The 18,733-nt window shown below is 44.1% G+C and overlaps 1 protein-coding gene across 1 annotated transcript; it reads left to right on the top strand.

Annotated features, from left to right (window-relative positions):
• Positions 1 to 584: 584 nt before the first annotated feature.
• cavin1a (caveolae associated protein 1a) lies at positions 585 to 17,960 on the top strand. Its single transcript, XM_084488147.1, has 2 exons — positions 585 to 1,427; positions 15,601 to 17,960. The coding sequence occupies exons 1-2, from the start codon at positions 876 to 878 to the stop codon at positions 16,354 to 16,356; spliced, it is 1,308 nt and encodes a 435-aa protein (XP_084344273.1). The 5' UTR covers positions 585 to 875; the 3' UTR covers positions 16,357 to 17,960.
• The last annotated feature ends 773 nt before the right edge of the window (positions 17,961 to 18,733 follow it).

The raw sequence follows: 18,733 nt of genomic DNA, 5'->3' as shown, positions 1-18,733 counted from the left end.
GTGCATCGTTTTACAAGTGATTTACTAGTAAATAGTCAAATTGAAAAAGTAGGCCATCTGGTGGAGATCTTCGGCGCTTACCTGTGTGTGTGTGTGTGTGTGTGTGTGTGTGTGTGTGTGTGTTTGTGTGTGTGTGTGTGTGTGTGTGTGCGTGCGTGTGTGCACGTGTGTGTGTGTGTGTGTGTGTGTGTGTGTGTGTGTGTCTGCGTGCGTGCGTGCGTGCGTGCGTGTGTGTCCGTGTGTGTGTGTGTGCACGTGTGTGTGTGTGTGTGTGTGTGTGTGTGTGTGTGTGTGTGTGTGCGTGTGTGTGCCTGCCCCTGTGCGTATAGTGCAGTGTTTGTACCATGTGTCCCGGCCATCTCTTTCGCTTGATGGAGACCAACAGGTTTTTCCAGCCAGTGACCACCAATGTGCATGGTCTATGGTACTTGCGGATATTCTGCCCACTGCCTGGGCAAAGAAAGGGGGTGGAGCCCTCTGCCACAAGGGAAGCAGTGGGAAGGGGCTTGGAAGGGAAAAGTTCTACTGGGTGGGAGCTGGGGAGCAGAGGCATTCAAGTCGGGTCACACATGCCTCAGCCGTGATACAGACCCTGCTGCCTCCTGCCTCTCCTGCTCCAAGAGACAGCCATAGAGACAGAGATAGAAAGAGACAGAGAAGTGTCTGTAGGACAGAACAGAGTGCGGGGACAGAAAGTAAACAGCAGATTAGAAGTTGAGTGTACGGTTCCGTTGGCCCAGAGACCGTCCAATAAGAGAGAAGAGTCGGTGAAAGCTGAGTTGTCGAGTTGCAGGGTGGTGCTCCGTGACTTGTGTGTGGCACTGTATTTTTATCCCGCGTGAGCGTGCGAGCACCGAGCGTTCTTCCAGAGACCAATGGCTGACTCAATGGCGAAGCTGGACCGGGCGATTCTGGCCGACGTGTCCTACAGCGACGACGAGGTGGCCCTGGTCGCCGCCGCCAGCGCTCCCGCCGTAGACTACGACGACGACGACGACGACGACGACGAGGAAGAGGAGGAGGAAGACGACGAAGTGGTCGCCCGAGGGGCAGCGCTTGCGGCGGCGGACCCCGGGCCCCACGGCAAGAGCGAGGCACAGGTCAACGGCGTCATGGTGCTGTCCCTGCTCGACAAGATCATCGGCGTGGTGGACCAGATCCAGCAGACCCAGGGCGGCCTGGAGGCCCGGCAGGAGGCCATGGAGAAGGCCGTGTCGGGCATCCAGGGGGAGCTGGCCAAGCTGGCCAAGAGCCACAGCGGCACGGCCCACAGCGTGGACAAGATGCTGGAGAAGGTGCGCAAGGTGAGCGTCAACGTCAAGTCGGTGCGGAGCAACCTGGAGAAGCAGGCGGGGCAGATCAAGAAGCTGGAGAGCAACGAGAACGAGCTGCTCAAGAGACGACACTTCAAGATACTGCTCTATCAGGTGAGCGGGGCTGTGGGGGGGGGGAAGGGATGTTCAATCGGGGTTGTCGTGTTTGTTGACATAGCCGTTCCACCCACCTGAATCCCCTCGATGACAGAACCTCTGTGTGTACAACTGTGGTAGATTATAGCTGAGACTGTTGGAAACAGTCGTTAGGTTATTGGGAATTCTAATGAGATAGGTGTTGCTGCATTTCCCACAGTGCAATGGGAAAGTGTGACAGAAGCGTGAAACACAAATGAGGTGCCATTGGACCGTAGGATTGTCGCCCTTTCGGATAGCCCTTTTATAGAGTTGCGTCGTAGTGTTCCAACTTCAAAGGGGTCAATTATTCCATTCCACACTAGATGACTAGATATAGCACCCCTCTCTCTTATAGGACAGAGAAAGGCAAGTCGTGATGTTTTACTTTTTAAACTAACAGTTAAACCTGGTGGATGCCCAATAAGACTATATTAAGAAGCAAGGCCAGTGATCAAAGGCACAGAGCTATACATTCTGGCATGCTGGTGTATGTGGCGCATTACCTATACTCACACAAGAGGTACAATATCGCAACTGAGTAGAGCCATCTTGAACTATAAATGTATAGTAATCATAAACCCAGAGCTGGCACTAAATATAACCATATATTAAATACATGGTTTGTACATTTTTTATTAAATTATGACTTGTACGTTTGTTTATTTTATTATTATTATTATTTTTTAACAATGGCAAAAAGTTTTCTTCTACATTTGGAATGTATTATATTGTGTTGCTGTGCATCTCAGCTTTCTACAGCTCGGTAGCTTCCTAGTGGATCTAAAAGTGTTGTGTGAGAAAAGTGGACTGCGAGTGAGTGGCTGATGAATCTACAACCTCTGAGTGTGGCTGGGTGAGCTGGTCTTTTCTGAGAGTTGCATCCCGTAACATCTGAGCTACGGTCCAGCCTGCTGCTGCTGGCACGGCATCACACTTTCTCACCGAGTGTTGTTTGGAACGAGCCCTGTGTCCTACTATCTGAACTATAGCTACCTTTTATTACAGTAATAAAACACGATAATCTCTATTTGCAGAACTGCTAAAGCAGTTAAATCATAAAAGCAACTGTGCATACATGAAGGAATGCTCAATCCAAGATTATGTCAGGCCTTATCTGATCTCCGGAAGTTAATAAACATTTCAAGATTTTATTTATTTATATTATATCCATTCCTTTATTCATATCTGTATGTATATAATGATATAATAATAATAATGATCTTCCAGGGATTCCTGGCCATATATATAATATTATTATATATATGGCCAGGAATACTATCTCATCTTCCAGGGATTCCTGGCCATATATATAATATTATTATATATATTATTATATATATAATACTATTATATATATTATTATATATATGGCCAGGAATCCCTGGAAGACGAGATATTATATCTCAATGGGACCTTCCTGGATAAATAAAGGTCAAATAAATATTACGACATAATACATAATAAGAAAATACAAAATATTAAGACTATATAATCCTTAAGTGTGACTGTTCTTATGGATGGTTAGTTTAAGGCCAGTATCTGCAATACCAACTGGCCGCCAGCTACAGTATGCTGGCATGTCCACAGAGGCTCCAAATTACACTTTTGGCATTTAGCAGTAATTCAATCAGAGGCAAGACCTTAATAAATTACTGAAGTGAAGCAGGTGCCTTCCAATGTTTGTTAAACACCACCCATTGACATTTAGAGAAAAAGTGTCCAGAATTTTCTGTAAAATCATTTTGGATATCATTTTTTCGATTTTCATGAATTGCAGTGTTGAATCATGCAATTCATATTTGTTTGTAGTCTTTAGCTTTACATGCATGCCTGCGTCTATAGTATACCTTTGTGAGTGCAGCCTATTTTGACTTCAAAGCAGTTGTCTGAATAGAGATTGGTTTGTGCTGCAGTCTTAGCCTCCAAGCTCTGGCCTATTTATTCCCAAGGGATGGCCCCCACCCCAGGTGTCAGTTTTTAACGTCTGACAAAGAAAGAGCACCCGTTGGAACCAGAGCGCTGAGAGAACGCCAGGAGAGGGAGAGGCATCGGAAAGAGATTAATGTACGTTATAATTGCTTTCGATCCGTGTGAGTCAAACAGGCCTAAGTGACAAGGCGACTAAAGTTGTTGTTTTAAGTTAACGATAGACTATCGTTAGTGATAGACTATCGTAGTTTGTATTGCCTCTGAACTTATGGGAGGCATCACACAAATAAGTATTTATGTGTGTGTGTGTGTGTGTGTGTGTGTGTGTGTGTGCGCAAGAGAATGTGAATGTGTATGGGTGTAGGTGTGAGTGTCCCACATTGACTTTTATGTCTCATGTCACTATGCTTGTACTCTCAGAATAACCACATCTTTCCGGCCTCTCCTCCCCTGGGTAAGATTCTAACAGTAATGTTTTATAATTACATCAGAATAGAGGGATGCAAGCACGGTTCCTTAGCAACAAGCAGGGTGTGGCAACACCATGCCTGCAGCATAGAGAGAGAGACAGAGAGATACAGAGATAGATAGATAGATATATATATAAATACAAGTAGATAGATATAGATATAGATGGATAAATAAAGAATTTATCCATCTATTGTGCCACACACAATAAAGAATAGATATAACGAGATGCAGCGATAAATACATTGAAAGTTATTTATACTGTGTTAAATCAGTGTATATATATATATATATATATATATATAGATTTATAAATAAATCTATAGATATATATATATATACTGTGTATATATAAACTTCAACAGAAGTATCACAAAAAAAACGCAGAACCCTAATCTCACCCTAATACTTTGACATCCGTGGGTCTTAACCAGACCATGGTCTTAAGCATAGCAGCAGCTGACCTATAGAACGGGGACAGCACCCCGTCCAACCAGCCTGTCATCACCTGAGCCCCGGGGGTCACTTCACGTTGACCGACCGTCCATCTCTATTCCACGCTGCGCTTGATTTCCTCCATGTCGCCGTGACCTGGTCACCTGTTGTAGAATGTCTGATCATTTTTGTCCTGGCCCCCCTGAAACGTCGCTTTTTGGCAGGAAATCAAGGTCCCCACCCCGCCATGTGTCCACCTCCGTCAGGGGGATGACCGTCTCAGAGTCACTGAGGGTCCTTCCTACACTCCCATTCCTCAGCCCTGTGGCAGCGGGTCAAGAACTCCCTCCCAGAACAGCACTGACCCACCAAGCCCACTGCAAGAATGTGTTTTGTGAGACCGAACCCAGACGGAAAAACTGTTGCTTAATTTGCAAATATAGATTCCGAGGGGACTTTGATTTTATAATGTGCAAGGTATTATTTATTTTATTTATGTTTATTTAATTATTTATTCTATTATAATAGTATATATTACAAATATGTATATTATCTTCGATTAACTTAAATTACAGATTTTTGTGCATTGCAATACGGTCCAAAATGACTATGATTTCTTTCCATAAAATGTATTATATTCTATTACATTATATCATGTATGTGTGTCCCTGTGAGTGCAGTGGATGACCCTTAGTTTTAGACACTGAGGGTCACTCCCTGTTTTGAGGAGGGCACCAATTCATGCAGGTCAGAGAAACTAATGCTAATAAACAACCGCACCAAGTTAGCATGGTGATTCATCTCTTTGGCATCTCTCTCTCTCTCTCTCTCTCTCTCTCTCTCTCTCTCTCTCTGTCTCTGTCTCTCTGTCTCTCTGTCTCCCTCTCTCCTTCAATGGCTATGCTTGCCACATACCCTCTCTATTGCTATACCTATCTGTCCCTACTCACCGCTTACTGTAAGATAGACTTCCAAAGCTCCTCTTGCCAATAGTAATTAGGAGATTAAGCACTGGAGCAAGGAGGCATTACATACTTATGAATTTATAAATGATGCAGTCAAACGAATGGAATCCTTGATACACTATGTTTCATTTTATTTCTGTTGGTTTAGTTTCTTTGTATATTTGGTGTACCATTGTGGGGTTAAGCAACTTAGCTGAGCTAAGTAAACTTTCCTGATATTCTTTGATCCCCTAACTCAAATCCTGTTATTTCAGAGTTGTACTTGAGGGTATATATTTGGACATCTACACAAGGCACACTGCACTCCAGTCCAGTTGTTTTTAAGAAACTTGTTTTAGTTACTCCAGCGTGTTAATTGTTCTCAGCTTCACTTTGTAAGTCACTTTGGACACACTACTTATTGTAAGTGTGGTGTAATGGGTGTACTTTGGCTCGGGTTCCCCTTGTGGCTTAGTACATATAGTGTCTAACGTACAGCCTGTTAGTCCCCCTTCCTCCCGTTCTCTCTCGCTAATGATACCTCAGCACCCCCCCCCCCCCCCAACCTCGTCTCCGCACGGAGGGAAAACTATCTGGCAGGGTCTACATTTCACTGCTGCGTGTCAGCTACTATGCAGAGTCAATGTGCACTAGTAGTGTACAGTTCTCAGGGTCGTCTTGTATGTCCAGAATAGATCTCCATATGATAGCAAGTTGATGTTGGGATTCGCTCCCATTACGTAGAGCCCAAGGAGTCATGTTGTATGGAATATTGTATGGAAAATTAAATAGAACAGTCTTTTCACTTTGTATGCACGTTTGCTTTTTTTTTAATCTTCGAATTTCTTTGAATATTTTGTTTAAGTAGTGTGTAGTTGCAATATTGTGTGCAATGTGTGCAATGTATGATAAAAAATACTACGAACAAAGTATATTATAATTCCTGGATGTCTGATCCACCCTTTATTACTTTCTTTTAACGCTGACTCATCGTTCATCAGCATTCTTCCCTTCAAAGTTCCTGTTTAGATTTCTTCCTTGTTGCTCATGTGATCCTGTGTTATCATCAGACTCTTATCCTGTTGATCCCCGTGTTTGTGTCCGTGTTTTTTAAAGAAAACACGGACAGGCCTCTTAGGGTTCTATTGGCAGAGTTGCTTGTTCCTCAATCAGAGTCCACTTCCATCGCTTCTTCTCTCCCTCGCATCTTTATAGCAAAGAAAAAAAGAGAAAATAATAAGAAAATTTAAGGATGTTGAAAAAGTTGGGAAACAGCAATTAACAATTATATAAAACATTTATAGAAAACTGTCTCTTGCTTTAGAATTAATCCAGTGTAATTTTTATTTATTATTCACCCTTCAAACACAAGGCCGTTAATAGGGCTTTACAAATATGAACTTTCCAGTCTGCATACCCTGTTGTTGTTCAATTTGTTAACATCCAGGCCTACTCTCTTTTACTTTTTTTTTTTCTTTTGTATTTACTCTACATCTCTTCGGTAGTTGACGTCCATTTTCTTGTCCTGCCTTCATGCACTGCACTATTTCAAATCATAAGTGGTCCTGGCTGTCCTAGCACACGCCTGCTGTGCGAATACACAATATATCAAGTGATTTGCTGACAGTGTTTCCTTAGCCTTTCCCCCTGCCCTGGCAGTGTCATTGGGAACATGTGCGCCCGAAATGGGAGCTCTGATATTTCAGCTACATGCTACACATTCAGCTAGTACAGTACCGCTCCGGGCGTCTGTCACGCAACGGCTGCACGGCGCACACCTCAGTGTGCGCTATGGGGCAAGTGGAAGTACTGTTAAAGGGCGCACAGCGGGGCGTATGAGTGTTTAAGCGGCACACATTGCGCCGCACATGTGTTATACATGCCAAGGAATCTAGCACATCCTACTTCCGCTTTGACGAGCATAGTTAATGTACTTCATGTGAATCTCCGGATCACCATTAAACCGTACGCAATGTCTGTCGACGTTTTCAGACATCACACATGAACATTTGTGCACTTGAGAGAACGTGAGAGTTTATTTAACTCAATATATGTTATGGGCCCCCTTCATTCCAGGAACCCTTCTCCGCACCACAACCACCCCTATCTCCTACAACCCCCAACCCCCCCCCCGGTCTATTTTACCTCATTTCACCTCTGCAGATGGGATATGCCAGCTGGGTGAAGGATCAGGTGACCAGTTGATGTAGACAGAAAAGAAAAAAGTCCTCTTGGGCGGTCCAGATAGAAATATTTCCTTTATCCACTTGATATGGTTTGTGGAGGTAGGGATGCGCACACACACACGCACACACACACACACACCAACACACACACACACACACACACACCCAGGGTAGTAGACGCCTCAACAGCCAACAATGTGTAAAGTCTGTCGAAAGGACATTAGGGGAACCGAACCGACTTGGGTGTGCTGTATCTAAATACTACCCTGGATGGGAAGCTATGAAATGGCACGCAGCGGTGCCCCGTTTCACGGCCTGGGTTCTGAGTTCAGTGATCCGCAGCACCAGTCATTGTTTGTCCGCATGTGTGTGTCCTTCGGAGCTCGTGTTCATATGCAGTGCTGTGGGTTACCATCTACAGCCAATACAGTATCAAACAGGGATTTGTGTTTTTTTTGTCCATTGAAATGAGGCTTAGGAAGTTGCATTACAGGGTGCATTCATTATATAAAAAGTTCCTCTTTTGAGGTGCGTGCTTAAATATGTCTGTGAAATATCATGCTGTGAGTTAATGAATGATCTGTCTCATTGATGTTGTGTGATAATGTGTATATTTTAGAAAAAGTCTGACAGGTCTGTGTGGGAAAAAGCCAGTCTGGAGAAACTGCCCTTTGAAGTGCAGCCATTGCGTGATGATCCCCACTGCTCGGCAATGCTATGCTATACTCTGTTATGCTGTGCTATGCACGTAATGTGTTCCCGGTACTGGGCCCGTGAGTTATGGGCTGTCAGTACGACTACGGCTACGTCTATAACAGGCCTGGGTGCCTTCAGCTTAAGTTTTGCAAAATTTAGAATGATTTCATCAGAAATTATACGGGTGTGATATAGCGGTGAAGAAGATACAAAAAAAAAAAATTTGTTGCTTATTGTTTCAATACTATCCAGTATATGGATAAGTTTTAATACTATCCAGTATATCTTGCATACAAATCGAGTATGTTCGTATTCAGTTATTCAACTGAAACATTTCTGGACATGATCTTTCTTCACTTTATTAGCTACAGCAACGGGAAGGCAGCTCACTCCCTCACTCTCTCACTCTCTCACTCTCTCCACTTGAAAGCCTCATGAGGGCCAGTCATTATTTCCACTAATAATCTCCTGCTTACACAGTAAACCGACAGAGCATCACGGCCGGGGAACAAAGGAGGGCATTGTGGCGGGCTGGCTGCATGCAGGTATTGTTGGCCAGGAATGATAGCTCGTTAGCCATTATTGCTAACGAGCAAACATGTAATCTCTGTGTTCCATTAGCGCTGACGCTTTTTTCGATATCAGTTCACAATGTAAATTGATGAACCTCTTTGCCTCATCTTGTCATTCATCAGATCAGATTTGTATATATTTTTGATGCTACATATTCTTTATTTCAAGTGATAGAAGCAGTCGTAGGAGTAGTGGTTACATCTTAATAAGATATTTAAATTACTATTATTGTGAAAAATCACTAATGCTCAGCATAGAGGGCAATATTTTTATATATATTTTTTGATTTAGAATAACTAGGATTACATAAAAACTGACCCAATGGAAAGTTTGAGTTCGGAATTCTTAATGGTGGCCCAGAACCTTCTTCCAACATTACATAATCTGTTGGCGTCAATGTGTGTAAATGTACCGTGCACCTTTACCGTGTGTCTGTACATAGTTATATAATCCACCCAGAGCTGCTAGGTCTTGCAGGGACGCAGGGTAGGAAAAGTCAATGTTGTTTCTTTGCATGTGGCCAGCGTAGGATTCCAGTGGTTTCAGACCAGGAAGGGCTTACCCGTGGAAAAGGGCTTTCCCCATGCACTCAAATTCCTGGCCGCGAGTTCGCAAATGACCGTGAAAAGGAAAACCGAGGAAGTCGGCGCCCACCGCGGCGTACGCGCGGCCCTCCAGCCGTGACATCACCCCGGGTGACTGGGTGAATGAGCCCGTCTGTTTGCAGCAGAACTTCCATTACACCACGGTTAAGTCAGTCGTCTGTGGGGGCCCGAGAGGCCTGTCTTTGTTTGCACACACACACACACACACACACGCATGCACGCTCGCGCACACACACACACACACACACAACAACCCTTCTCCTTGTGGGGAGAATCCTCACAAATGTGACAGCCTAGCCTCTGTCCTGGAGGATTCCCCCTGAAATGTGATGTGATGGTGTGACATCACCTATATTTAGCTTTCATGTATCTACGCCTTTAGCAGACACTTTTACTAAAGCGCTTTTGTTTGAGGGGCAGGTGGTCAGAATTCTTGCTCAGGGATGCCTGCAGGTAGACTGTGGACCTCGGGTATTGATCAATATACCTTTCAGCCTGGAGTGGGATACCCAAACCACGATGCTGTCCTGCCTGTGTATAATATACATCCTTAAATGTATATTTTTCTATCACAAAAGAAAATAAAACTCAAGCCATATCAACATAAAAAGCAGCTAAGGTGTACATTATTTTTAAATCTCTGTCGATCGGCTCTGATTATGGGGATGCAATCCGCAGCACTGCAGGATCTCCCTCTCTTCCTTTCTCTTCCTATCCATATCCCTCTCCTATAGTCCCTCACTGTCCCTGGGGTGTTAGATTGGGAGGCAATATTGCCTCCCCCCCCCCCCCCCCCCCCCTCCTCTCCCCTGGACCGCTCAGTGCACAGCTGCACAGACAAGCCCGGGCAGCTGCTGCGGTGTGTGACTCACCCAAACAGCCTTTCATCAGGACGGTGCGAGTGACTTGTTAAGGGGACATGTCAGGATAGCGGTATTTTGGAAGCGAGACTATCCCTCACAGCTCTCTCTCTCTGTCTGTCTCTCTCTCTTTCTCTCTCTCTCTCTCCCCTTCCTCCCACCCCAAAGGAAATGCATGTGATTTTGGCAAATTAAAATAGCATCAAATCCATAAACACCTCACCTTTTTCAATATCATTTGGGAAGCCTGCCATCTCTAAATGCATTATCACCGCCAGTCCTATCTGCCATTGTCAGGAATTGGTTTGACATTTCTAATTAGTAATTCATTAATTTCTAATTTAGTTATTTGACTGGGTGCTTTCCATGGCAATGCCATATCCCTTTGTGTTTTTTCAGTATTGTAGTTGAAGCGTAATGTTCTGTGTATATAAGAGATCATTAGAGAGATGGCAGGGGCTAGGGGAATGGTAGAAGCACAGGAAAAGATGTTTCCCATGGCAACAGCTGTATGAGTCATGGGAAAGTTCTGCCTGATAACAAGTACAAACTTTCAGAGGCTGAGACAGATTTTTTTACGGATAATAAAATGAACTGTGATATCGATTGTTTGCCTTCATAAGTACGGTATCTGTATTTTTATCTATTTTATTACAACAGTTTATTATTTTATTGTGGGTTACAAAACGTAACACCAGTCAGCACTTGTAATGTCTAATTTGGAATCGCTTATTTCCTAAGTGGACCAGAAGCTTTTTGATTCGCTAAACACTGCAAAGCATTGCCACATATTAACACAAGATTCCTAACGGGAAACACAAACACACACAAAGTGTCTCTCATAGCCACTCATGACGGAAATGACTAGCCATGATTACCAACAGAGGTCTCTCTCATTGACCAGCAGCAGAACCGTGCATCATCACCCCACTCCATTCCTTGCACCTGTCAGAATACACACATGTGAAGCAGACTTTTCCAGAGCTCTCTGTGTGGGTCTGTGGTCTGTGTGTGTGTGTGTGTGTGTGGGGGTGGGGGGGGGTGTGGAGTGAGGAACTTTGAAGGTAGCACATGGACACTAATGGACTTTCCATGTCGCTCATCACTCTCTCTCGGTCTGTTGAGCTTAGCCTTTTTTCTTTTTCGTTTTTGAAAAAAAAAAAAATGGATCGTAGATGCTTTTAGGATTACTCAGAAAAAGTTCCTCAGGACAAGTGTGACTGTCAGTTTCACTGTTCTTTCTGCTGCGTCTGATCTGACCTAACATAGAAACTGACCAATAATGTGTCATGGCTGCGGTCTTGATGTACCATTCGCGCAGTTATTGCTCATTACAATATAACTGTGGTGGTTATCTGTCTAAACTAGCTGCTGACACCTTCCCCTTTTTTCATTAGATAGTAGATATTTTACCAGGTTACCAGGGAGTCAGTTAACCGTTTCAAAACCATTGTTTGTTCACACAATTCAATGTGTGGATATTGTGTTTGTCAAAGCATATGCATGTGAGAATCTGTGAGTTGTTTTAATTTGAGTTTCTTTATTTTTGTTCATAATAGAATAAGTTCAGAATAAAGTACAGTTATCTTCTTTTGGACTCAAGTACAATACCATTCTATACTAAACACTATTACTACACTACCTACAGTATGCCTACATACCTTAATTAGTTACATTTAGATTATGCCTCATTCTACACGTATCCCATGTGACTGTCAAAGGGGCGCCTACCAGCTAGGCCTGCTTACAAGCCTTAGACTATGTCCCATCCCACTCTCCAAAGGCCACAGTCCCTCTCCTCTTTATATGGTGCAGTAACCGTTCCTCTCCCTACTATTGGCGCGTTGAGACCTTAACACCATCCAAAACACCGCTCTCTAAGGAAGCTCCTCTCTCCCCGACCCGGCGAAATGTGGGATGCCTGCTCTGTATAATTGATAGCATTTTTGACATGCAAAGGACTTCACATCGTGTGTGTGTGTGTGTGTGTGTGTGTGTCTGTGAGAGAGAGAGACAATGAAATCATCAATATGCTGCTAACCTTTTTAATATGTCTTTTTGTATCTTAGTATGTCTTTGTTTATATTTTAATAGCTTTATTTTTAATTAAACAAATTCTAGGGTATAGGTAGCACACTGAGACTTGAGTACTGCATTCCGTTTATCATGTACATGTTAATGATCCTTTGATCCTTGATCCTTGACACCACACACGTCCCCTACTGTATATTCTTCTGACAAATGTACTTATTGTAAGTCGCTTTGGATAAAAGCATCTGCTAAAAGGCCCCAAATGTAAAGGTAAACGCACTGCATGCACTCAGTACTCTGCTCGCTGCATACAATAGAACAACATTCATCATCGCTGAACAGTTGGTCAAAGATGTCATTCATCAGTTGGCATTCAACGCGGTTTTATTTAGAGAACACATCCCGTCCGACACGAGCCGAACATGCGGGCAAACATATGTACACATTCATACAGGCTGCGTCAGACAAAACAGATAAACAGACGTGTGTGGTGCCGTTGAACCTGACTCGCGTTGCCTTGTACAGCGTAGCCTACAGAGTCGGCTTCCCAGAGGTTGTGCTGTTTGTTTCTCGCCGTCATATTCCCGTCACAGCTATGCGGCCGGAGTATTGTTGTCGATACGTCGACTATTATTTGTTGGAGGTGGTTGCCACGGTGACAGGGGCCCCCCGTGTTTATTTGTTGCTTGGCAAATAGGGACGCTGTCGGGTTGGCGGCTGAGGGGCTGAGAGAGGGGGGGGGGGTGGGGGCGGCGGGGGGGGGGAGATGATTGGCCAGGGCTGAGTGCTGGCCTGGCAGGTGACCAAGGATCGGTCAACGGCATCCAGGGAGAGCGCACGGCAGGCCCAAAATACACAGAGTGGGTTGGCAGCGCTAGGCCCCATACTCAGCACCAGATAAGGAAGCAATGTTCGTTTAATGGCTGGATCATGTGGCGATTTCTTTTACTGCCCCAGATTACGTTCTGTATATAGGCGGGAGGAGAGCAACGAGGCGACAATGCATTTTGGTTATAGAGCCACAGGGTTAGACCTAGCGTCTGTCAGCTGATTCCGATTGGATCTCGAAAAAAAAGCAGCCCGGCGGAAGTTTACACGTACATACAAACTTGCGGACACACACAATCACACACACACACACACACACACACACACACAGACACACACAGACACACACACACACACGCGATCCCTGCTTGATATGCAGGCCTACACTCTTTATGTCACCTCTTCTTAAAAGGCAAGGCAATCTATAGAATTACAGGATAGAATTACAGATAACATATTATTGGTTCACAGGTTTTATTATTAGACATACATGTGGCACATATAGAAATCTGCACTGTTATTGCGACCACAGCCAATGCAGAAACAGCCGGGAGGGGTATACAAGTGTTCCAGTAAGGTGTTCTGTATAGGTTCACTTACTGCTATTATAAGGTCCATGAACTGACACAATACAGTTACAACAACCAACCGAACGGGCGGAAAATACTAACAAGATTAAGCAAACTGGCCGAGGAGAACAACCTTGAAAAGTAGAACTCAGTGGCAAGACAACAAGACGAGGCACATACAAGGCCTTCTAGCGCCGATGACAATCTTAGCATCGAACACATGGAAGGGCCGACGTAAAGGAGGTAAAGGATTTAGTATACTAAATCATCACCATGACCATGACACATGTAGCAGTGCAGGTCCTGCCACACGCCACCTCAGTGGCTTTGCTGGGCTCCTCCGCCAACCAGGGAACAGGTACATGTCAAGCAAACAACTTTATTGATGAGGTGGGGAACATGGTACATGTCAGGTACAGAGTACATGGTACAGGCAGGTACAGAGTACATGGTACAGGCAGGTACAGAGTACATGGTACAGAGCAGGTCTTCCCTGCTGGTATGCCAGAGCTCTCCCTGAGTGTGTGTGTGTGTGTGTGTGTGCGTGTGTGTGTGTGTGTGTGTGTGTGTGTGTGTGTGTGTGTGTGTGTGTGTGTGTGTGTGTGTGTGTGTGTGTGTGTGTGTCATGTATGTGCAGCCTCACCAGATTAATCGTCCTGACTCAGGCAGGGCTGCTTAAACCAGCGAGCCACCACACACACACACACACTCCAGAGTATTCCTTTATCAGAGATAAAGGGAACATGACAAGTTGAAATACTGTATTTTCCGACCACAATGCAATGTTCTTTTTCCATCCCAGTTCGGAATGTCTGTTTTTGCCTCACTGTTCTCTTGAGTCGAATCCGCCCACTACCTATTTTGACACCTTGGGTTGACCCAGACAGATTGATTTGTCTGGATCAACTGAGATTGTACTAGATTCTACCACACCCAAACGAGTTGCATTTTAATGATGGAGCTTAGAGCCCAAAAGGATTCCATGAAGGATGCTGCAATGTCTTTGCAGCGAAAACAGGTAGTCAGACATGCATCTATCTTACATTGAGCATTATAAAATGATCCACATGAGCTGTTTTAATAAGGTGCAAACAGTAAATACATTGCAAGCTTATATATATATTAGCTTATTAAGCCACGATAAAAGGCTCGTCGTTGCTGGTCATTGTCAAAGCAGAATAAGTGCGCTCCTCTCATGATATACAGTCATTGTGCTTGGCTCGTCTTGCACTTGTATTTTTTGAGTGTCCTCAACCTTGCGACCGTTGGAGGAGGGGGCGGGCAGAGACACCTCTCCAATATTGTGAATTTGGACAGCAGTAAACACTCAGGGTCATGTTATATGTAACAGGATGACAATCAGAGCACAGCCTCAGACCCTGAACTGTCGTTAAGGGGCACTTTGAACCACTTTGAACTCTTTGATTGAAATATGTCTAACTGACATGCTGTCCTGTGGTAGTACATAACACATTGATGAACATTTACATAAATATTGGAAATTGGAAGTAGTTTGCATTCAAGGTCAGATGTTTAACGATATCTGCACACTTTTATTTACACATTCTTATGTTACTTTGTACAAGGCTGTGTGTGTGCGTGTATGTGTGTGCGTGCGTGTGTGTGTGCGTGCAAATACCCATTTTGTTAATGTATACACGGTTGTGTGCTTTTAAAGGGGGGAGGGACAGTGTTTTACTGGTGGACCACTAGATGGGGCTCTAAGAGCAGAATGTGATGCATCTAGCGCATCTAACAAGGTTTATGAATGAGTCATTTCTAGGCCCGTAGGAATTTCCCTTTTGCTGACCTTTGCCTCCTACTGTTTTCTCTGAATCAATGTGTCAAGGAGAACGTGATCGTTATGTGAACATCACTACACTATGTGACATTACAACAAGCTGTGTAAACCTTGGTAAAATACATACATTTGGTCAATGTTTCAAAATATTAAAACAGCCATAATCTCCCTTGTCATTCTTGCGCTAACCCACCCCGCTCTGTCTTTCCGATCCCCTCCACCAGGACGAATCGAAGCCCCCCAAACCCACCAAGTCCACGTCCCCCGAGGCGGTGTGCGAAGCCGGGGTGGCGGCGGACGGCCTGGCGCAGGTCCCCGGAGGCGCCCCCGACCACGTCAACTCGGACGAGGAGGTGGAGATCGAGGAGACCGTCGAGGAGTCCCGCGCCGAGCGCATCAAGCGCAGCGGCAAGCAGCGCGTGGACAACCTGAAGAAGGCCTTCTCCAAGGAGGAGATGGAGAAGACCAAGCTGAAGACCAAGGAGAACCTGGCCAAGACCAGGCAGAGGACCCGGGAGAACCTGGAGAAGACGAAGCTGCGGACCCGCAAGAACCTGGAGAAGACCAAGCACAGCCTGGAGAAGAAGATGGGCAAGCTGAGCTCCCGCATGACCCCCAACCTGGAGCGAAAGGAGAAGATCAAGGTGGCCAAGGAGAAGGCCAAGGAAAAGGCCAAGCGAGGCCACCCTAAGACCTACGTGTACCGCGTGCCGCCCTTCACCTTCCACGTGAAGAAGTTCCGCGACGGGGAGGAGGAAGAGGAGGAGGAGGAGGAGGTTGTGGTGGTGCAGAACGACGTAGAGGAAGAGGAGGAGGAATCCGAGGAGGGGTTGGGCGAGGTCGAGCGAGGCGGCGTGGTTGTGGAGGAGGGGGAGCTGGTGAGGGTAGACAGCCCGGAGAGGGATGCCCTTTTGCAGGTGAAGGAGGACTCTGAGCTGGTCGTGGTGGAGGACAACCACCTAAAAGTGCGCGGCAATTAGGAAACTGCCATTGCTCCTCGTCCGTCATCGCTGTGGTTACAGGGAGGGATGACATAGAAGGTTTGGAGAATGAAAGATGTGGGGAAGTCACAAGGTGGTTGGAAATCATAAGGACACCATTTTAGTCAAACTAAACTTTCTGGACATGATCACAATTTATGCAGTCATATATTCATGTTTTCTTTTTTTTTCTTACACTACAAGGATGGTTTATATGTTCACAATTTGCTCCTCTTACACATGCCATTAGCTGAAAATAAAATGCACAAATGTGTTTAAGGCTTTTTAACCATTTTTCTGTTGATTGCCACCATCGTTCGCTGCAGCAAATATGCTATTTTTGTAGATTCTAGGAATGTTTGGAAAAAATAAGAAAAGGATGGACATGGAGCTAATGGTAGAAAAAATATTAAGCTTTTAGAAAAGCCCTTGTAAAATATGCACCTATAGGAGAATAGAGGGTGTTAATGGCAGGGTTCAAATTGCATTGAATTGTATAAAGTCATATATGCATGGCTGAATAAAAAGGGATATGTAACAAAAAGGGGTATGGCTTTGGGTTTGAAAAAAAAAAATCTATATTTCTATATAAAATGTAGATGTAAATGTAGAGGCAGGAGCGGAGAACAAGGGAATTGTTGATGTACCTTGACTGAAGCGTTGATGAACACAGTACTGTTAAGTCCTGTTACACAGCATGCTTTAGAGGCTCCACAGGCCCTCGAGCTGAGTCGAGTAGATCGTCGTGTTGAAGGAGGACACAGGACAAAAGACAGGGTGCAACGGAGGTTCTCCTCAAGAACACCCCGCCTTAAAAAAGTACATGTTAGGCGTTATATATATATAGTATTAAAAATAACATAATGAATTCAGGCGGCAGATTATGATCTCTTTATATGAAACTACTGATGTAAGAAGCATTTTATATGAAGCAATGTTTGAAGTTGTACTATATTATTTCATTTATCGCTACTGATTGTGTCTAATCGCAACTAGTGGCATCTGTAGCATTAGATGTGATGTCATAATTGGTAGTAATGCTTTTTCACTGAGCATGCTAATGCCTTTTTTAATTAGTTTTAGCACGTTTGCACATGTATTCAGTATGTAACAGTCGTATACATGGAAATACAGTGTATTGTTAGCACTTCATCATGCAGTGCTAAGAAAAACTGGGTTTGAGTTTAACATTACTATTAAATGGTCATGACGTGTTAAATGTAATTACAGGAAGAAAAATAATTGCCAATTTTCTTGTATTTCAGGACCAGATGACAGCTTAATGATAATCTATGTCACATGTTTAGATGTAAAATGTCCTGCTAGGCACTAGATAAATCAGGAAGAACCAGAAGAAAACACCAGCAATTGTGAATTGAATCTTATGTCAGAATGTCATGTCCGGTGGATTTCAAAACGCAGAAAAAAAACATGTGACACATATTGTGCTTAATAATAACCGGAGAAAGCAGAATGTAGAAAGAAAATGGCAACATTCTGCTGGATATTATTTTTCAACCAGGTCAATGATAAATAATGAATTATGCTGTGGAGTGCATGGTGCTTAAGAAATTATGAATGCTGCTGAAAACATTAAAATAACTAAAAACCATATACCGTCTGCAGATCTCTATTTTCCTTTTAAAGCTACACAAAGTTCAATGGAAGCAGTGCATGAATGTTGTCCATAGACTAATTCCAATATTAATTCAGAAACTATAGGTGTACATGTATTTATTGTTCTTCTTCTATGTATTCATTTGCGGCAGGTGCTTTCATCCAAAGCGACTTCCAGTTAAATCAGATACAGGGAGAGTTTTGGAGAAGGTAGGGGGGAATCATCTCGCTCAAACACACCTAGAGCTACACACAAGAGGCCATTTATCATTAGAAAAGGCTTCAAATCACAACAGTGACGCTCACACCAGATACAAGGCTGGAAAAGGAGGAGGAACTTAAAAGACCTGCTTCTGGTAGGCTACTACAGATCTCTGAGAAGCCAAACGACGCACACATCGAAACCGAGCCTGGATGAACATTGGGTGCCTCCCCACTCTTTCCCGAGAATCCATTGCACACAAGTCAGTATTGTTGAATGACTGTCACCATGGGAAGGTAGCGGGCCTGACCTTGAAGCAGTGAGTGAGAGGGGGTGGGGAGAGAGTACTGGTGCTACATAAGATCTATGTAAGAATCATTCATAGGCCGTTTGATGAGGTTAGGTGGAGTGTTAAAATGTTATGGCATGAATTGATTACATTTATGCAAGGATTAATTATTGCCATGCTTCGAATACATATTGTATGTGATTGATTATTGTTGATTAAAGCAAATCTAACAAGATACAGTCAGTCATGAGCTGACAGCTGTTCAAACA

Source organism: Micromesistius poutassou, assembly GCF_964030765.1.
Source record: "Micromesistius poutassou genome assembly, chromosome: 1".
Classification (NCBI taxonomy): domain Eukaryota; kingdom Metazoa; phylum Chordata; class Actinopteri; order Gadiformes; family Gadidae; genus Micromesistius; species Micromesistius poutassou.
Note: the sequence above shows the minus strand (reverse complement) of the source record. Positions and strands in the feature narration are given on the sequence as shown.

Excerpts from the sequence above, each read along its gene's own strand:
- cavin1a (XM_084488147.1), top strand. The coding sequence starts at position 876 with ATGGCTGACTCAATGGCGAAGCTGGACCGGGCGATTCTGGCCGACGTG. Across the intron at positions 1,428-15,600 it reads TCAAGATACTGCTCTATCAG|GACGAATCGAAGCCCCCCAA; the intron begins GTGAGCGGGGCT and ends CCCCTCCACCAG.